Source organism: Fistularia commersonii, chromosome 1, assembly GCF_037954325.1.
Source record: "Fistularia commersonii isolate RoL2024-O1a breed Wild chromosome 1, RoL_Fcom_v1.0, whole genome shotgun sequence".
Classification (NCBI taxonomy): domain Eukaryota; kingdom Metazoa; phylum Chordata; class Actinopteri; order Syngnathiformes; family Fistulariidae; genus Fistularia; species Fistularia commersonii.
In genome coordinates this window covers 18329232-18349454 of record NC_141284.1, presented here as the reverse complement: position 1 = coordinate 18349454, position 20223 = coordinate 18329232, and the positions used below count along the sequence as shown (strand labels likewise).

The window sequence follows — 20223 nt, the reverse complement described above, 5'->3', positions numbered from 1 at the left end:
TGCACTGAAAAATGGCCATTGTTTTTTTCAGTTTGTTTTTTGTGATTTTTTTTCTTAAAAAAGTACAGCTGGCCTGTTGTGGTAGTTTGACCGGATCTCTTGTGGCTTTATACACAGTATTGCTGAATATTGAGCGCTGCATTCGGTTATTACTGAGATCTCACGTTTAATTTTTTTTTTATCTGTGTGTGTGTGTGTGTGTGTGTGTGTGTGTGTGTAGAATACGCATGTCCGTTGGCATCACATTTTGTATCAAAAAACCCAGATGAGACATGCTTCAGAAATCTGTGTGTGCATGAGTGTGTGTGTGTGTGTGTGTGTGTGTGTGTGTGTGTGTGTGTGTGTGTGTGTGTGTGAACAACAAGATAATCTCTCCAGATTATTACATGACAACGTCTGCAAGCATTGATCTAATCATAACATCTAAGGAGAAAACAAGACCGGATTACTCTAGAGCTCACCCTTTAAACACTTGTCCACGTAAAACGAAATCAAAATATAAGAGAAAAAAAAATAGAAATCAATCAGGATGCAATTTGTTGATTCTAAACTCCTTTTTTTTTAATTTCTTTTTATTGTTTTTCTTTTTTTTTTTTTTTTTGGGATTTTTGAGTAATTTCCTTGATTTAACCTGCACATGTTCATGTCTTCAGAACTGCAGAACTGCAATAAGACTTTGGACATGGAGCTGGAAGGGGATTTTTGAGACATAAACACTGATCAATGTGCAACCCTCCCCCCCCAAAACAATCTTAATGTGGAATGTCAACGGAGCAAAAATAGATTATATACTGAATTACATTTAAAAAAAAAAAAGTAAAACAAACAAAAAAAAAAAACATTACCATCCAGTTTGGGGTAAACACACATCACTCGTCTCCATAAATAAATATTCTATTTTAATCCAAACCTAAAATATATATTTATATATATATTCATTTTTATTTACTGCCATTAATATATTCTACTATCTTCAGAATTTGATAGATTATCTGTGTTTTGGTTTGTGCTGTCACTCTTAATAATTACAGAAACTATAGACTGGTGGAATGTTTTTTTTTCTTTTTCCCAGCACTTCAATTCCACCTTAAAAGTTAAGACAAAAAAAATTAGGACTTCTAATGGGGCAACGGGACCAGACAGGACAGATTGACATACACACACATTTAGACACCAGTCTCTTCCTCCCCTTGAAAGGATTATTCCGGTGTTATTGTTTTTTTTTTTTTTCCCAAACTTCTGGGGAAAAACGCTGGCTTTTTCCACTTTTCACACCCCAAGGGTGACCAACGTTATTCCATACTGGATTAAGATTAAACAGAGCTGGAGCTAAGTTATCAAGGTCCTCCAGATCACCGATGTTATCGTGACTGTCCTTTGGAACCCTGCAGGCGGTCCGTCACCCCCAACCTTCCACCCCAGCATGTAGCTAGGCTATCCAGTGGTTGGCAAAAACAAATAGTGTCATGAGTGATGTCAAATTGGGTCAAAAGTAATTTTCAAATTACACATGCCCAGTCAGATTTGGGGTGGGCAGGTTCCCTGGCTCCCCTGCCCCAAGACCACCCTGTATTTGCTCTGGAAATTATTGGCCATTTCAGCGAAAGTGAGGAAGACAGTCGCTGCTCGTGAAGGAGGTTCAGGTGTCTCAGGGAAGGGGGGTTGTGGGCTCAATGGGATGACCTCTATGGCGCCAGCAGGGGGCTTTGTCCCCTCAGGAGGTGCCGTTCTGGTGAAAAAGAGCTGAGCTGGAAGACAAAGCTCTCGGTTTTAACCAGTTTGTTTTTAACTCTTTCCTCAGTGACTTTTAGTTTACGCTCGACAAACCCGATGACTCTCCGTGCTGTCAAACCAACGGACAGCAGTCCCCATGTGACAACATCACTGCCGGTTCCATCGCCCCCCCCCCCCCGGTGCCACGGACACCCCCAATCACTTTCAGGTACCGGTCGATCTCGCTGACCTGCTCAGCTCTCGTTCCAATTTTTTGTTTTCGCGGCTTCATCCAAAAACACCAGAATGATCCTTTTGAGTTGATTTCACTGGAATGATCTTAAAAATTAAACACCTCCATCCTTCTTGAGGAAAAGAACAAAACAAACAAAAAAAGACTGTTGTTTCTTAAAACTGCACAGGCACAGAAAGATAGAAAGATGCGACGCAAGCGCAGTGTTCCTACCAGCTAACACACCCATGGAAAAGTATTTAAGTACGCATCAACACAGTGTAAGCATGTAGAATATACCCATATATACATATGTGTGTATATATATATGTATATATAGATAGCTTCAGATAGATAGATATCGATATATATATATATATATATATATATATATGTATGTATATATATATATATATATATATATATATATATATATATATATATATATATATATATATATATGAGTGTAACAACACAATGAGAGGGCAGAGCGATAAAAGGTAGAGGTGATGCCGACATTGTGGCGTTACGCCCTTCTCAGGACCGGACACCAGCCGTTTCATGACTTACACTGTATCAGCCAGTAATTCAAGTACTTGCCCACAGGTGGGGAACACAGGGGAGGACGCTGCACTTGGGGCAGAGTCGAGAGTTATAGCACAAAGAAAAGGGAGGGAAAACATGGAGGTATGCGGGGCCGAGCGGGCAGGGTCGGATGGAGGCGAAACAGCGGGAGTCCTGGATTGACCAGTTATTCCAACAAAAGCTTATCCTCGCAGAGTCCGAGTCGTTTCGGTGCTTGACGTCTCGTCCTCGTCAACCCCAAACCCCCAGCATCCCCGGCAACCCCTGCACCCCGTTTCCAGTGCTTCACCTGTAAGAGTGTCCATATCTGATACAAAAATCTAGCAGTCGTTTTTTTTTCTCCTTTTGGCTTCCGTAACAGTTTTGCATTGAAAAATATGTTTGCTTGCCCCCCCAACTCCCTCTCTTTTTTTAAACTTTTTTTTTATTCCAAGTGTCTTATTCTGTGGATCCAGAACGCGACTCCACCTGTGGCTACATGTGTTGGGCATCCATTATGTCCAGGTATTTGGCCTCAATTATATGAGGAAGCACGCTGATCCTAAACACACAAAGCAGAGCCGGTTAGAGCTGGCTACAGCAGGAATCAGAAGGACAACATTACACTGAGAAACACCCGCAATGTCTGTCGTTAGAGCTGGCCGTATCGTACACTTAAAAATAGCACTTTTTTTTATCTTTATCATAAAAAAAAAAAAAAACACAACACAAAATGTTTTTCCGTATTTTTTCCCTTGAACGTCCCCTCCACATACCATTCGGAATGACTTTAATGAAAATATTCACTTAATGATAAGTCTAAATTGTTCTCATGCAGATGTTTTGAAATTTGCAAATTCTTTTCAATTATTATCATTTGTTGTGTTTTTTGGAAATCCAGATTAAGTTGTATTTTAGTCTGAATATGGAATTCCGAAATTACATTTCTCTTGATTTATTTTTGAGATTCATTTGTGCTGCTTTGTATTCCCATCATTAATTGATCACTTCAGGCTGAATGTGCAATTATTCATCGTGAAATACAGTGAAAGTTGCATTTGAGGAGGGGACGGATTGGCTAAAATAAATAAAAAGTAAAAACAAATTGAGCTAGGGTGAGATGCAATCACAAAATTCTGGAGCCACTTTAAAATAATGATACATGTCCTTTGATTTAAAAGTATAAATAAAACAATATCCTTTTGGGCCATAAATCGGTTAAAAATCTTAAGACAATGAGGAAAGCTCATTTTCTCTGATATCCACTAAAGAAAATATACTTCCAAAAACCACTAAACCTGTAAATTTCTTTCTGAAAAGTAACAGGAATGTGATAATCAAACATACAGTGGGGAGAACAAGTATTTGATACACTGCTGATTTTTCAGCTTTTCCCACTTGCAAAGCATGTTGAGGTCTGTCATTTTTATCATGGGTACTCTTCAAGTGTGACGGAATCTAAAACAAAAATCCAGAAAAACACATTGTATGACTTTTAAGAAATTAATTTGCTTTTTATTGCAACACAAGTATTTGATACATTAGAAAAACAGAACTTAATATTTGGTACACAAACCTTTGTTGGCAATTACAGAGATCAGAAGTTTCCTGTAGTTCTTGACCAGGTTTGCACACACTGCAGCAAGGATTTTTGCCCTCTGCTCCAGACAGATCTTCTCCTGATCCATCTTTCCACTTTCTTATAATTGTGCCAACAATTGTTGCCTTCTCACCATGCTGCTTGCCTATTGTCCCTAAGTCCATCCCAGCCATGTGCAGCTCTACAATTTTATCCCTGACGTCCTTACACAGCTCTCTGGTCTTGGCCATCGTGTACAGGTTAGAGTTTGTTTGACAGGGTGTGGACTGGTGTCTTTTATACAGGTAAGGAGTTCAAACGGGTGCAGTTAACATAGGTAATGAGTAGAGAACAGGAGGGCTTTCTTAACGAAGAACTAATAGGTCTGTGAGAGCTGCAATTCTTACTGGTTGGTAGGTGTTCAAATACTTATGCAATAAAATGCAAATTAATCATTTCAAAACCATGCAATGTGTTTTTCTGGATTTTTGTTTTAGATTTCGTCACTCCAGGTGGAAGAGTACCGATGATACAAGATACAGATCTCTAAATGCTTTGTAAGTGTGAATGTTGAAAAATCAGCAGCGTATCAAACACTTGTTTTTCCCGCTATATAGTTTTTCCATGTTTAGTGTGACCATAGTAACACAAGAGGGTTTTGGCCAAAACCAAAAAAATATCAAAGGAGTTGGATGGACTGAAAGGGCTGAAAAAAACTGTTGAGTGAGATGGAGTTTGTCCTCTTGTCAAATAGAGACAAAGGTTTTTAAAAGCATCATATGTTGATGGAGGTGAGTAGGTGAATTGACTCAAGAAATAAATCTAAAGGCTGTATTAGATGGGAAATGGCTGCAGAATCTTCACGTGCTATAGACCACGTTACATGTGCACGTGTGCGCTTCCCCATCTCTAGTGACCACAGCGCCAGGGATGGAGAAGCAGTACCATTCCAGTGCCCACCCCAATTAACCAACCCCCACAATGCTGTGGTGGACAGCAACGCCTGCTAACTTTAATTTCCTTTCGCGGCTTTTTCTAAAACCCCCGTGTAATTTGGTGAGACACACACACACACACACACACACACACACACACACAAAGGCGGCGTACCTGATGGGGATCAGCAGGATCATGAGCAGAGGGAAGATCATCTTCATGTAAGGGATGGGGTACATGCCGAAGGAGCAGAGCACCAGCAGCTGCATCATCTGCAGGAAGGTGAAGTAGTGGATCTTCCTCTGCGGCACTTTGCGGATGTAATGGGTGGGCGGGTAAGATGTCTGCAGGAGGGCAGAGGATTTGCCACAGATTTACAAAAAAAATCTCTCTTAATGTAGAGGCAGATTTCCTCAAAAAAGTGAAGTATGGATTACAGATTTGGTGAATCATCAGCTGGGTAAAAAAAAAAAATCCAAATCTGATTTCAAAGAAGGATGGCGCCTCATTTTTTAATTCCATTTAACAACAGTTTCTGAATCAGGCTAAAAAATAAAAAGATATGCTAGGCAATGATTCAAACAAAGTATAATAAGGCATCACCTTATTGTGTAATCACACCTCCATTGTGTAACACCCGCAAAATGTGCAGCACATTCTTATAAAGACCTTAGAGGCAAGATCCCTACAGTTTGTTATTGCATATTTAAATGATTGCAATAAAATGTGTAATGTGCTTTTCAAAGGCCTTCAAGAAAAAGTAATAATGATGTTATAACCAGGCAATATAAAAATATGTTCTTTAAAGACTAGTTCTTTAAAGTGGATCCCACGTCTGAAATATAAAATGGAGATTATATTTATAATTCCAACCAGTGCCAGTCAAAAGAGACACTCTGTGACACTAAAATACACTTCAAAGTGCAATAAACTGAGTTTTTTTTAAAGTAGAAGTCTTAGAAACGTGATGGATGAAACGGATCTCTGTCGCCCCACCAGCTGCCTCCATCCTCCAGTGCCTCTGCGCTTTTTGTGTTCTCGGCCACTTGAAGGCGCTGGTGTCGTGAGCTAACCGAGCAGCATTGTCTTCATACAGGAGTAGGATGAGAATTAAGATTCGCAAACGTCAATCGAATTCTAGTACGGTGTCTGGAAAAATCTAGAGAAATCCATTACATCTTTGAATGATCAGGAGATCATGGCTGTAAAATAACTGAAAAATGAGCCGGGTATCATCTGGAAGTTTACCCTGATAATGATATATCGGGTTTGAGATGTGTGAATATAAATTTGAAATTCATTTGAAAATTTATAGGAAATCACCCGAAAATCAGAAATGACCTAGTTGTTCTAAGAATTCAAGAAAAGTCATAATGAGCCATTATTAATTAAAGGAGCAATTGCAATTCAAAATGTGGACAGATGGCAATAAATTACATAACAATTATGAAAAAAAAATCCCTAAAAATGATCTGTGAATCAAAAAAATAGTCAGTTGCAAAAATAAAACTAAACCAAAATAATATGAAAATACAGAGAAAAAAAAAACTTTAAGATGCCTGAACAAACAGGTTGCAGGAAAATAATACAAAAACATATAGTGCAGTTTTTTGGGAATAAATAAATAAGATAAAACTACAACAATCTGTGAAGGATAAGGCACCAAGAATGAAAAAATTAACCTTTGTAGATCAAATATCCGTATGACTGATAAGACTATATAAAGAAAGAGTGGTCGTTTATTTATTGGTGATTTGTATTAATATACGTCTTATTGTGGTGACGTTAGTTGGCGGTGTCCTCTCCGGATTAAGTCCCGCCCCCCGGGAGATTCCTATGGTACTTCAGGATGGCTTGCTGATGGCTTAAGCGTTTGATCTGCAGAGCGCCACAATTCGCATATGGCAACATCACACCCACCCGCCCACACCCACACACACCCACACACCCACACACACACACACACACACACACACACACACACACACACACACACACACACACACACACCTGCTCCTTGAGGAGGAGGGCCATGCGGTCGCACATCTGGTTGCCATCGATGGAGGTGAGCGCGATGTAGAGGAAGAGGCCGTACAGGACGGGCTTGGGGATCCACTGCAGGGGAACGGGCAACAACAGCACCGACACTCCGATGAAGATGTTGGCCGTCAAGGAGGTAAGCCGGGTCTCCTTCACCTGGACGATGCTGAGGCAAAGTGGGGAGGGGAGGGAAGGTGCACGATGAGATGGAGCAGTTACCGTAAAGCAATGACTTACGATGAAACCGGTAATTTGTTTTCCACATCTTTTCATATCAGATCTACAGCAAAGTGTCTTTTACTTAATTTATTTTTCTATTCACTAACTTGAAGGAATAAAACTCCTGGGGAACAATGTTTGGAAGAAACAGGCTCATTATTTTAGAATAAAACAATAAGAGAGGATTCGTAAACTATAGCCATCATAGTTCATAAGAGACTGATGTAAAGATACCAATTGTTTTTTTTGATGCAAATCTTTCAAGTCAATGGGTCACATGACATGAACATCCAATCACCACTGAGTACTGCCATGTAGGTTTCGCAACAATCTTTTTGTGAGAAATAAGTCCACAAATAACACCTCCCTCTTTTTTTTTTTTTAACTTCACACTGAATTAACTCAGTCGATTAATTATTAAAATTACAATAAATGATAATACTGCACCTTGGTTGGGACTAACTAACATAAATAAATAAATTACTTTAAAAAAATAGGTAAGAAAATCTTATTTAAAACAGCTTCGACAAGAAACAAAATAAATCAAGACGCTTCTGTGAAACAATCGTCAAACAAATGGGCAAGTTGGATGGAGTTGTGTGTGTGCATCCTTTCGCGGGCACACACAACATTTGCAATCCTTGACTCATCATCTCAGTGACAAAAGTGACGGAGTGAAACAGACACAGAGAGACTGATGTGACTCATTTTCAATAGGATTAAAGTGGATGTATGACTGTACGTGCATCTATGTGTGAGTGTATGTGTGTGAGACAGGACAGATAACTTATTGAAAATTTTGAGGGGCAAGTTCCTTATCAGGCACGTTAAATGTATGTGGCTCCCAGGCCAAAACAGACCATGCATTTATTTAGGTGGTCTTGGCAGCCATTTTTCAAATGGCTGCTTCCATCTCTTTGGCGATAACATTTGCACACGCGTGAAAATGAGAAATAGCCTTTGCGCCGACTTCCCCAGCCCCGGGGCCATCTGCCATCCACCCCACAGGGTGCTGGCGGGGAGGCTGTGTGTGTGAATTTGTATCTGAGTCTGTGTGTGTGTGTGTGTGTATGTGAGGAGGGGCGGGAGTGGGGGGGGAGCCGCCGGCCCTCCATCACTTGTGATGCAACCGGTCTGCTGCTGGTGTCTTTGATTTATAGGGATCACAGAGAGGGGAAAAAAAACCCTGAAAAAAACAGCTGCTGCTCAGAACAGCAACATTTCTAACATCTGGGTGTCTTCCCAGAAAAAATAAATGATAAAGTTTTAAAATTAATAAATCAGCGAACCAGCTCCTGAGGCTGATGTGGCTCAAGAGTTTGCCATGGTTTCAAGCAGATTTTACATTTTCTTACAAGTCAAACTTTGACACATAATACGTTTCTATTGTTAGGTGGATTCAAAATTACATCTATTCTGATCGTTGTATTTGACAATGAAAAAATATGTACCATCATTCAAGTTGTATTTTCCACATTATTCTTCTGACAAAATGGCACTATTACACTGGAAGGTAATCTCCTATTATGGCAAAAATAATAAATGTAAAAAAAAAAAAAAAAAAAAAAACTGCTGAAAAGATAGGAAAAATCATTGTGGGACAAAACATCCAGGTTCCATTTCCTCCTGCAGGTATGTCCTGCTTGCATCCCCAATACAGAGCCAATCGCAATCGGGTGGGATGGGAATTAAAACGGCCTATATCAGCTTGTCAAGAGATGATGGCTGACGCATTAAACAACCGGGCCGGTTCATTTACATTTTGTCAACATCTCTCCTTTCTTTTTTCACATTGGCTATCTAGTCCCATGTCTCTGTACTGTGACTGCTTGTAGGTCGTCCAACGACAGACGGCCTACGACCTTTTTTTTTTTAGAAATAGACATAGCAATCCGTGGATGACTTGAAAATTCTGTCTTTTTAGTGTTTGAGGATGTGCAATGCTGGCAGACCGAATAGAGATTTGAAAAAAAATCTGCACGCCAAAAAGTGCTCCAAAAGTAAAGACAATTTATTCTACATATAATACAAAAAAACGTATTCTCTCTCGACGTTCGAGCAAACACAGGCTCTTTTGACCAGAGATATGTGTTAACAAAGATGTTATTGGGGCGCCATTTTTAAAGGAATGATCATGTGATTGATTCTCTTCTTTTTTTTGCACCTCTAGTAAGATATGGCCTGTCATTTTTAACATTATAACATTATCTGCACCATTTTTCGAGATCAGACCCTAGACTCAGCTTCAATGACGGCATACTACAATTTCCTTTGGCCATCACTGATTGTGATAAACAAATTCGCAGGAGTCTGTGTCCAGCTCTTCATATTTCACGTGAATTGTGTCAGTACAGGTGAATTATCCCTTCAAGACATGTGTTTATAAACAGAGAGCAATTTACTCCTGATTATCCACTACTTTATTAGCTGCAAGTATATTCTGAGTCTAATTTTTCCCATTCCAGGGCGATGAACTTAATCCTCTCATCCTGTCTAAGACCCCACCTCCTCACCTCCTACTCTTTTGGCTAGAATGCCGTTAGCCACCTCGTCATCATGCACTTAGGGAGGAGCAGGGCATGGGAGCATAAATTACAGCCGCAGCCCGCAACTCCACAGACGACCTTTCAACGAGTGCCCGATTAGCGGCCGGCGGGGAGGAAGGAACTTACGTCTCGTAGAGGTGGCCCCCTTCCACCCGCTGCTCCACGAAGGCCAGCTGGCGCACATGGAGGGTGGAGTGGGGGAAGGCGGCATGCATCCAGGGCAGCCCCAGCACGGACATCAGGATGTTGATGAGGCCGGAGAGCATCAGGTCCCAGTGATACGCAGTGCCCTTCAGCAACCTGCGGAACACAAACGGAAGGTGACACACCGGGAAGGATGTGCCAGCGACCCAAAAGCAATCGATACTTTCACCAGACTGGTCACACATACACACACTGATAGAGATATTAAAAGGATGACAAATTTTGCAGCAAGTGCAAACACACACACACACGCCTGCTCGTGTGCACACATAAAAAGAGCATCCTCCTCCTGAGGTGAGTGGTGCCCTTCATCACAACCTGAATCAACTTGCTCACATGTTTTGATAATCATCTCTCTTAATTTACAAAGAAAAACCAAAACCATTCTCAAACCCTCTCCCCCATCTTCTGTACAGAGTTTTTACAGGTCGGCGCCAACCAAATAAATAGCAGGGCAGGATGTTAAAGCTAATCTTTGTGAAGCCACTGCTGTGCTGCTTTTTCCATTTCTTCAGTTGTTTTCGCACAAGGGTGATATGTGTGTGTGTGCGCTTCCGCGTGTTGGGAGGGGGGGGGGGGGGGGGGTTGCTGTCCTTTTGAGTAGCTCAAATGAGATTTGGCGCAGATGTTTGTAAATACCACAGTGCCATCATGATACATTAAAGCCCCCCTCCAGCTGAAGTGTATATTTTCACATTAGTTATTGAAAGATAATGTTGTTCCTGTAATATTTCACTTATATCACTGTGATATTTCTCAGTAATAGAGTTGAGGTGGATCCTGTTCCATTACTAAGAAACACAAGTGTGACCTGGAAACCGGCTGCAGGTAATGAAAAACTGAGCGGTGCAGATGCAACCAACTGATCAGGTCTTCAACAAAATATTGATCAGTAAGAGTTCATACACTTCATACATTAACATCGATCGATTTGTGAGCATCTGACATGTTTAAAACACATTAGTTAATCGATAAATGTTACTTGATAAAATACATATCACATGTGTGACACTGAAATGTCTCACACAGCAATTAATGTTCACTTGTCTTATTTTTGCATAATAACACATAAGTAACCAACTGATCATCCAAATCATATGTAAAACATTGATCTGCAATACTGCCATCAGCCAACACATGCAGCTACACTGAAAAATCAGGTGGAGGCAAATATTGACTCTTTTCTCCACTGTTTTCATCCTGACTTGCTGTTGACTTCTTCAGTTCTGAACTGAGGAAGACAAAAAGATTTTGACAAGAATTCCTGGTATGTAATGAGAAAATATTCATCATAGTTCCCTCTTTCTGGAAAATTCTTAACAGTATTCTGTCCTTCCTGTTAATTTATCGGATGACCCTTCAAAGGGTCTGGGTCTGGACACTTTTGGAACAGCTGTCCCCACCCGGACACATATTCATCGCTCTCGCCAATGAATCAAAACCCTTTCCTTCACCCGCTGTCCTGCTGACATGCCCTTGAGCCCGACATTGAAATCCACTACAGCCATAAATAAGTCTGAGCACCAGATTGCGGGGGGAAAAAAAAGACAAAGCGAAACCTGAAAAAAAAGCATAATAATTTATTCAATAGATACTCCCAATGGACTGAAATGGACTGCATCGCAAAATTTCTGAGAATAAGGCATCAGAAACACACAGACAGATGGCGTAAGAGCAGATAAAAATAACCTGGTTGCTTCAATAATAACCGTCGGCACGACAAAAACGAATTAAAACAAAGAAAAGACGATGCCAGTCTAGGGAAAAGGACGACGAGAAAAAGGAGGAAGGTTTGTTTCTTGTCAAACTGCAACTAATTAAATCTGCGCTAACCAGAGTGCCCCCATTGACCAGTAGAGGAGGATAACAGGAAGTAGAGGCTGGTCAACACATCTGTATCAGTGTAGGTGATCAATACTTTACAGGCCAAAGAACCGATCAGTTTGTCCTATTTTCACTCCCAGCTGGACGCCAGTGTTGTTAGAACAATTACATTATGTTGGACGTAGGTTGTGACATTGGATTTACATTCAAGCAATAGTTGATGTTGATATAAAAAAAAAGGCTGTGCAGAGGAGAGGGACACTCGCTGGGAACCAAAAGTCTTACCTGTTCTCTGGTGCGTTGGTCAGCGAGACGACGATGTTCTGGTCGATGAAGATGAGGAGGGCCAGGAGGAAGCCCAGGCCCATGGCGCTGACTACATTCAGGGCAGAGAGCCGCTCAAACGGTGCTACGTTGAAGATCGGGCGGTTGTGAACCCTGAAGACTGGAACTGATCAGAGAAAACGGATATCGATTACTGATATTTCATTGATGGCTGTATATTGATAATTGTTTATTTTCGCCCAACTAAAATATCATGGGGTTTTTGCCGTAATAAAATAACTCTGATCCAATTACTATTTTCAAGCAACTTATATTGGTTGAAAATTAAATGTTTTAAAAATACAACATTTTATTTTTTTCATTTATAGGTTATGAAAAGGTGGACTTAGAACATTTTTTTTCATTTACACACTCAATCTTTTTTTTTAAAAAAAAAGGCATTTGCATACATTTTGCTTTCCCAACATATTACTGGTGTTCTTGAGACTCAAAAAAACAAACCATGATGTGAAATCATCAACATCGGCTTGTGAAGTTTATTTTCCATTTTAATCAATTCTTTTTAATTCTTGTTATTTCAAATGTTGCTGTACTTTCCTTTGGCTCACTTTGCATTCACACAGCACAACACGGACCAAACCATGCCAATAATATTATGTGGGGGGTGACAATCGCTGGCCTGTACAAGTGATGCATCAACCAGCTGGATTACCTGCCGTCAATAAACACCAGAGAAAAACGAAGAAGAGAACTGTTCATCTCTTCTTCGTCAGTGAAGAGAACTGTTCGTCTATTGGACAGAACAATGAGGAGCACTTCAATCTCACTGGCTTCCTTGTACCGTTCCCCGGAGAACAGCTGCTGCCTTGGCAACCATGAATGGAGGCTCCGTAAAAAAGGTAAACAATAGAAAATCTTCAATATGTCTTGGCCTGAGCCGTAATGACAGACAATAAAAAATGAAGATTAAAAAAAAGGTTTGGCGACCCTGTCTGGGGTGCATCTTCCAGCCATTCAGCCTAGTTTAGGCTGGAAACTAAATCCTTATAGTGTAAATGTTTTCCAAAATGGCGCATTAAACACACAAACAAGAGATGTCCTGTAAACATTACAAGACCCCTATACACACACAAACACACATTCATGCAGACGCACACACACATTCATGCAGACGCACGCACACATTCATGCAGATGCACACACACTTGGCTTGTCTTTCTTCATTTTTCCCTTTATCTGTAATGATGTTGAAACTATTATGCAACACTTTAAGAAAAATCTCAAGTATTTTCTTATTTTAGAGCAATGAAATGTCACTTACTCACTAACCCCACACCATCCCCCAACCTTGTTGTAGCGGAGAGATAAAAAATTAATGCTCACGCAGATGCCAGATCTACTCCCCTCCGTCGGCCACGTTTGCCCCAGTTAACACCTTCACCAGTTCATTAAAAACTCTTCTGAAACCCTGGTGGCCCCATGTGTGGTTGTGTTGTTTTCAGTTTCCGGGGGGGGCGATCCCATCTCTCCGGGGACGCCAAGCCTTTCGTTTTTTTCACTCTGGAGACCTCCGAAGTTTCGGATGAGGCCCTGAAACAGTCTTGGGGGGATCGTGATGAACAGTAACACATGAGTTGCCAGCTTGTGTTGATAAGAAGGAGGGAAGTCAAGTAAGGCTTCATGGGGGCCGTCATCATGTGCAAAGTTTGCAGCGTCCCACTATTTTGGCTCAATGAATGGTTTCGACTTACTGTAGGCAAGGCACTACAGTGATGTTGAATGGCGACTGGCAATGCAAAGTGAGAAAAATAACAATCCTGTTTTCTACGAGGGGCATGAAAGACACTAGGATAGTCCAACTGAGTGGAAATACCCAATGGAGAGGAAAAAAGATGCAAAATTATGGCAAAAATAATCACAACATAAACAAGATGGAACCAAATATTACAGTTTGGTTCATGCCCAGGAATTTTTGTGCTGGACTAAACCACACTAAGGGCCTAGTCTGAGTCATTTGTTTAATCAATAAATATTTGGAGAATGGTTCATTTTAAAAATTTTGTGTTCACAATAATACTGTGTTCAAATTTATGATTCTGACAAAAAAAATCCTGTTAAAATCGCAAAATACAACAGCACAGTGGCACGGTGGTTAACACTTCACTTCACAGGGATGTGCCTGGTTTGATTCTGATATGGCAACTTTGTGTACTGACTTATATACTCAACTGAATTTAAAGTGAACACTCAACTGAATTTAAAGTTAAAAACAACTTATCAATTAAAAAGTGTGCAATTACATTGTAATTAATAGAACCATAGTTATAGTGATGTTCTTGCAATTTTTTTCTGTCAAATATTGATGTGCAGATTATAAAAATATATATTATTTGATCAGATTAACATTGAATATACACTAAATACTTCATATACTGTTAGTTTTATTTTTGTCCTTTTTTAACAGCCAACTATGAAGCAAATAGATTCAACTTGAGTTTCCTGCTTTATGAACCCCGGCAAAAACACCTCTGATAGTCAGTGAGTCAGAGAAAAAAAAAAAAGATACTAACGCTCAATATCGCTGAAAAGGTAGGAGCCGATGAAGGAGAACAGCAGCACTGATATGGGCAGGGCGCAGTCTGACAGCACCTCCCTCACTTTGGCATGCAGGAATGGACTGAAAAAGAGAGAGAGAGTGAGATCATGGAGGGATACAATTACAGAACAAAGACGGGCCTATCTGTTTTGCTTGAACAGTCCATTTTGGCTGGTAGATAGATTAGGGCAAATCTTACCCTTGTCGATTTACAATATTCTGATCTTATGGTGGTGATAGCGATATGACAAAATGACAAAAAAACAACAATGTGAACAACACATGGGGATGCTTCTGGGTGTCTTCTGCCATGTGCCAGAGTCCCAAGAGTACAGTTCAATACGATATGATGCGTTCAGTGCATGCATGTAATGTAGCTTTAGCGAGTGTTGTTGTCAATGCTGTCACAACATTGTAAAAATTGTGAAAAGTTTTTAGAGCACATGTTCAATTAAATTGCAGTTCATACAGCCTGAGAATGTCCCTTTTTTTTTTATTGTGCTGGTACTTATACGGCATAAATACATATTTAGTTTATGCCTCTTGACTTGCACTGGAAACGCTGTGACGCGTCTCCATGGTAAGGCAAGAACTGTTTATATTATTGCTTATTAAATCACAGGCAGGGAAACCATGTGCTCTGTGAGAGCCTGTGCTGGGAAAAACTTCGATGCTATCCCTGTTGAGCTGAGATCTCACTTCCAAACACCCCTTCTCTTTATACGCAGGGCGGCGTCCATACCTGCGCTTGAACTGGTAGAGGGTGTAGCCCATCCACAGGGTCCCCATCATCAGCAGCAGGCAGAGGACGGGCTGTTCCCGTGTGCACTGGATGAGGGTTTCGGGGAGGCCGTTCAGAGTCGGACCCGGCATCGCTGTCGCCCCAACCGCTGCTGCTGCTGCCTTGTTGCTTCCGTTCCCCCCGAGAGGGACGCCGCTCTCTGGGAAGTCGGCTATACTCCTGTTGGTCAGCATTGGGGGGTGGTAGTATCTCTGAAAGACTGAGGTAGCACCCATGGAGGTTTGATTAGCTGGGCCATTCATGAATCAGATATCATTTTTTTTGTCACTGAAGTGCAAAGGGCTAACACTGGGTTAGCATTCTTTGCGGCGTGAACCTGCAGCTAAAAAGACTAGAACTAAAACATCCAGCTATTTTCTTTGCATCATTTGACCTTGAGCAGCTATTTCCAGAAGAAATAAATGAGGGAATCATATCTATGGGCAAACAGTCGAAAGTTACTCTTGTTCACATAATAGCATGCTCCTAAGCTAGTTTTTAATCACAGAAGCTTTGCCCTAATTTTAGAGCAAAATGTGCAAAAAATCCAATGGAAAGACAGCTGCCATTCTTGTATCCATGCTACAGAGACCCATTCCTGCTAATTAGCTTAGCATAACGAATGAAAACTAGTATCTTCACGTTGTCTCTTGACATACTTGAAAATTGTAATGAGTAATTTTTGATGACGACAATTCTACCAAATTTACTGATTTTTTTCCTTATGTCTGAATACATTGTGAATAGGGAGCAGCCTTTGAAAAATAAGAATTTGGCAGAGAAAGCCATTGTCTTATTTTCTTTCTTCTTCATTCATTCACTATCTATACCGCATACATTGCACTCATGTTTTTGGATTATGGTTATTATTATTATTATTATTATTATTATTCTTATGTAATTTGATTACACTATTAATTCCCCCAGACACTGGTAAGGCAGAGGACAGTAATATTAAAAGAAGTACTTTATGTACTGTGTAAAAAAACAAGACAGAGCACAAATACCAGTGTTATCATTCAAATAATGCAGTTCTATTCTTGATCAAAAAGTGTGAAATGCATACATGCACACAAAATTCCATCAAACAAGAGGACGTTACAGGGCAAACAAAGTTGCACAGCAGTCTAGATACACTCGCTCATATTGCCAGGAAATATTTGGGATAAAGAGTGTCATCAAAAATAGCACGGGTTAATGTTATGGTAATGACAGATGAGCTCCCAGTGTATTTTACAAATGAAAATTGAATCGCTGCACTGGCAATCTCTAAAACAGTTGCATTGGCAATAAATTACATTTCGCTACCGTCACCTCATTTTTGGAAATTAAATTGTTTTTGAATATTTATGACTGACCAGGGCGGGGGTGCAGTATAGGCAGTGTGGCTGAGAAGTAGCTGTGGGCATGGTGTCGGAGACCAGATTGATTTATTTTGCGCTCAGTATCTTGGTCTGTGTCTTATCACTCTGCTGACCCACCAGAGGGACAGAGTGATAAGTCCCATCCTCCCCCCCATCAAGGAGGCTTGTGTCTCACTTCTGTGCCGGACAATTTGCACACTTATTCCAAGTCACGGCAGATCAAACCCCTAATAGAAAGGACTGTTCTAATAACGGACGCCAGCCGGATCTGGGGATGGCTTCAAATTGTTCGATCTATTCCAAATGTCTGGACAGCCCCCCCCCCCCCCCCCCCCCCCAAACTGGCGTCAAACTCATATTTCTGTAATCTGGTAAAAAGCAATTGGTCTTGGACATGAGAGGAGGAGGAGTTTGCACATTAAACAGGCTCCCGGATTTTAGGAATCATGGATATTTTTTTTTTCCAGCTAACTCCCAGTGGCTCTCGCATCTTATAAAAATCCATGACACGTCACTTTCGATCCCCGCATCCAGGCGAGGCAACAGATGAATTTCTCATGTCCTTGCTGTGCTCAGAGTTAGAGACACTCATTTAGCTACAGTGTCCCCACATAACAGAAAATGAGGTTTAAATTATTTAATATCATATATTGTATAATAGGCTCCAGCATTCCCCGCAACCATGAGTGCAGGATAAGCGGCAGATGATGGATGGATGGATATACGTAGACATATAAACCTTTATATACATATGCAAAAATATGTATACACAAACACACACACAGTGGGGAGAACAAGTGTCTGCTACGCTGATGATTTTTCTGCCTCTCCCACTTACAAAGCATGTAGAGGTCTGTAATTTTCATCATAGGTACTCGACTGTGAGTGATTTTATCTAAAACAAAATTCCAGAAAATCACATTATATGATTTTTAAATACTTAATTTGCTTTTTATTGCATGACAACTATTTGATCACATACCAACCAGTAAGAACTGCGGCTCTCACAGACCTATTAGTTCTTCGTTAAGAAAGCCCTCCTGTTCTCCACTCATTACCTGTTTTAACTGCACCAGTTTGAACTCCTTACATGTATAAAAGACACCGGTCCACACCCTGTCAAACAAACTCTAACCTGTACACAATGGCTAAGACCAGAGAGCTGTGTAAGGACTTCAGGGATAAAATTGTAGACCTGCACATGGCTTGGATGGGCTTCGGGACAATAGGCAAACAGCATGGTGAGAAGGGAACCACTGTTGGCACAATTATTCGAAAATTGAGGAAGTTCAAGATGACTGTCAATCTCCATCAGTCTGGGGCTTCATGCAAGATCTCACCTCGCAGGGTATCAATGATCAAGAGGAACGTGAGGGATCAGCCCAGAACTACACGGCTAGACCTGGTCAATGACTTGAAGAGAGCTGGGACCACAGTCTCAAAGAAAACCATTACTGACACACAATGGCGTCATGGATTAAAATCCTGCAGCACACACAAGGTCCCCCTGCTCAAGGCAGCACATGTCCAGACCCGTCTGAAGTTTGCCAATGACGGTCTGGATGATCCAGAGGAGATATGGAAGAAGGGCATGTCGTCTGATGAGACAAAAATAGAGCTATTTGGTCTAAACTTCACTCGCCGTGTTTGGAGGAAGAAGAAGGATGGATGAGTACAACCTCAAGGGCAGCATCCCAACCGTGAAGCATAGAGGTGGAAAGATCATTCTTTGGGGATGCTTTTCTGCAGAGGGGACAGGACGACTGCACCGTATTGAAGACAGGATGGATGGGGCCATGCATCGCAAGATCTTGCCCAACAACCTCCTTCCCTCACTTGTGGCTGGGTCTTCCAGCATGACAATAACCCAAAACACACAGCCAGGGCAACTAAGGAGTGGATCCATAAGAAGCATCTCAAGGTCCTGGAGTGGCCTAGCCAGTCTCCAGACCTGAAGCCTACAGAAAATCTTCGGAGGGAGCTGAAAGTCCATATTACCAAGCGACTGCCCCGAAACCTGAAGGATTGGGAGAATTTCTGTCTGGAGTGGAGGGCCAAAATCCCTGCTGCAGTGTGTGCAAACCTGGTCAGGAACTACAGGAAACGTCTGATTTCTGTAATTGCTGACAAAGGTTTGTGTACCAAATATTTAGTTCTGTATTTCTGACGTATCAAATACTTGTCATGAAATAAAAAGCAAATCAATTACTTAAAAATCATACAATGTAATTTTCTGGATATTTGTGTTAGATTCTGTCACACAGTTGAAGAGTACCCATGATAAAAATGACAGACCTCAACATGCTTTGCAAGAGGGAAAAGCTGAAAAATCAGCAGTGTATCAAATACTTGTTCTCCCTACTGTATACACAAACATATACATGTGTTATTTAAATGTTTGTGTATAAAGTGGGGAGAATTTCATGCAACATTTCTATCAATAAATGTTAGAGATTTTTTAAACTATGCTAATCAACACGAATAAAGAAATGAAATTGTATATGGTTCCAAAATGAAAAAAAAATAGGGTCTGCCTCAGGATTTGGGCAGCGTGTGATCTGCAACATTAGGCTTCATTAGTCAGAGCTGAGTCATCGCAACCAACGACGGAAACAGAACAGGGCATGTGTTTGACTGCATGTGCACATGTGAGGCATTCCTTACTTTTCACTGTGCCTTTGACGGCATCCACCACAAAGGCAATGGAGATGAAGAGGGCGATGACCTCCTCCGTCGACCTGATGAGACAGCGGGACAAGATGGAGGACATAGGACTTTACATCGTCGTCTTTACATCTGGAAATCCAACATGTCAAAATGCATGTGGTTACAACTTCATTTCTGCTATTATCTAAATGATCCAAAATTTGACATCTGACACTAAATCAATAACCTGACATTTAACAGGAAAAGCTACAAAGGGTCAAAAAAATTCTAGTAATTTCTTCATGCCATGAAAAAAAAATGCATTCAATCTCTGTTTGATTGTTTTTGACTATTTTGTATTCAAGTTAATTCCTTTGTTATTTTCATTTCATTTCTATTAAGTTTTTAGATCATTTGTAATTGCTTATTATGATTTATTTATTATTTATTTATTTATATCAATTGTAACATTTTTCAACAAATTTTGTTATGTTTATTTCTCACCACAATAACTCAACAGTTTTTTAAGCAGTGAATGAGCTGTATCCATCTGTCAAGACATGCTTCCCATATGATGCATTGTTAGCATAACAGATACTTCTACAATGTGCAGATCTAATTGTACAAAACTAAAACAACTCATACTCATGAGAACTCCATCCAACATCCAAACTATTCTTGAATCCTGATATTT

At 40.6% G+C, this 20223-nt stretch overlaps 1 protein-coding gene across 5 annotated transcripts in view; it reads right to left on the bottom strand.

Annotated features, from left to right (window-relative positions):
- Positions 1-296: 296 nt before the first annotated feature.
- The window catches only part of slc4a11 (solute carrier family 4 member 11), a 117846-nt gene continuing 97919 nt past the window's right edge, over positions 297-20223 (bottom strand). For all 5 annotated transcript variants that reach the window (XM_086152406.1, XM_086152380.1, XM_086152389.1 and 2 more), the window contains 8 exons: positions 19548-19621; positions 15481-15739; positions 14713-14819; positions 12143-12308; positions 9956-10129; positions 7035-7230; positions 5199-5368; positions 297-3071 (listed from right to left, as the gene is read on the bottom strand). In XM_086152406.1, the coding sequence (XP_086008532.1) occupies positions 3005-3071; positions 5199-5368; positions 7035-7230; positions 9956-10129; positions 12143-12308; positions 14713-14819; positions 15481-15739; positions 19548-19621 (1213 nt within the window). In that variant the 3' untranslated portion in view covers positions 297-3004. The remainder of the gene's footprint in view (positions 3072-5198; positions 5369-7034; positions 7231-9955; positions 10130-12142; positions 12309-14712; positions 14820-15480; positions 15740-19547; positions 19622-20223) is intronic.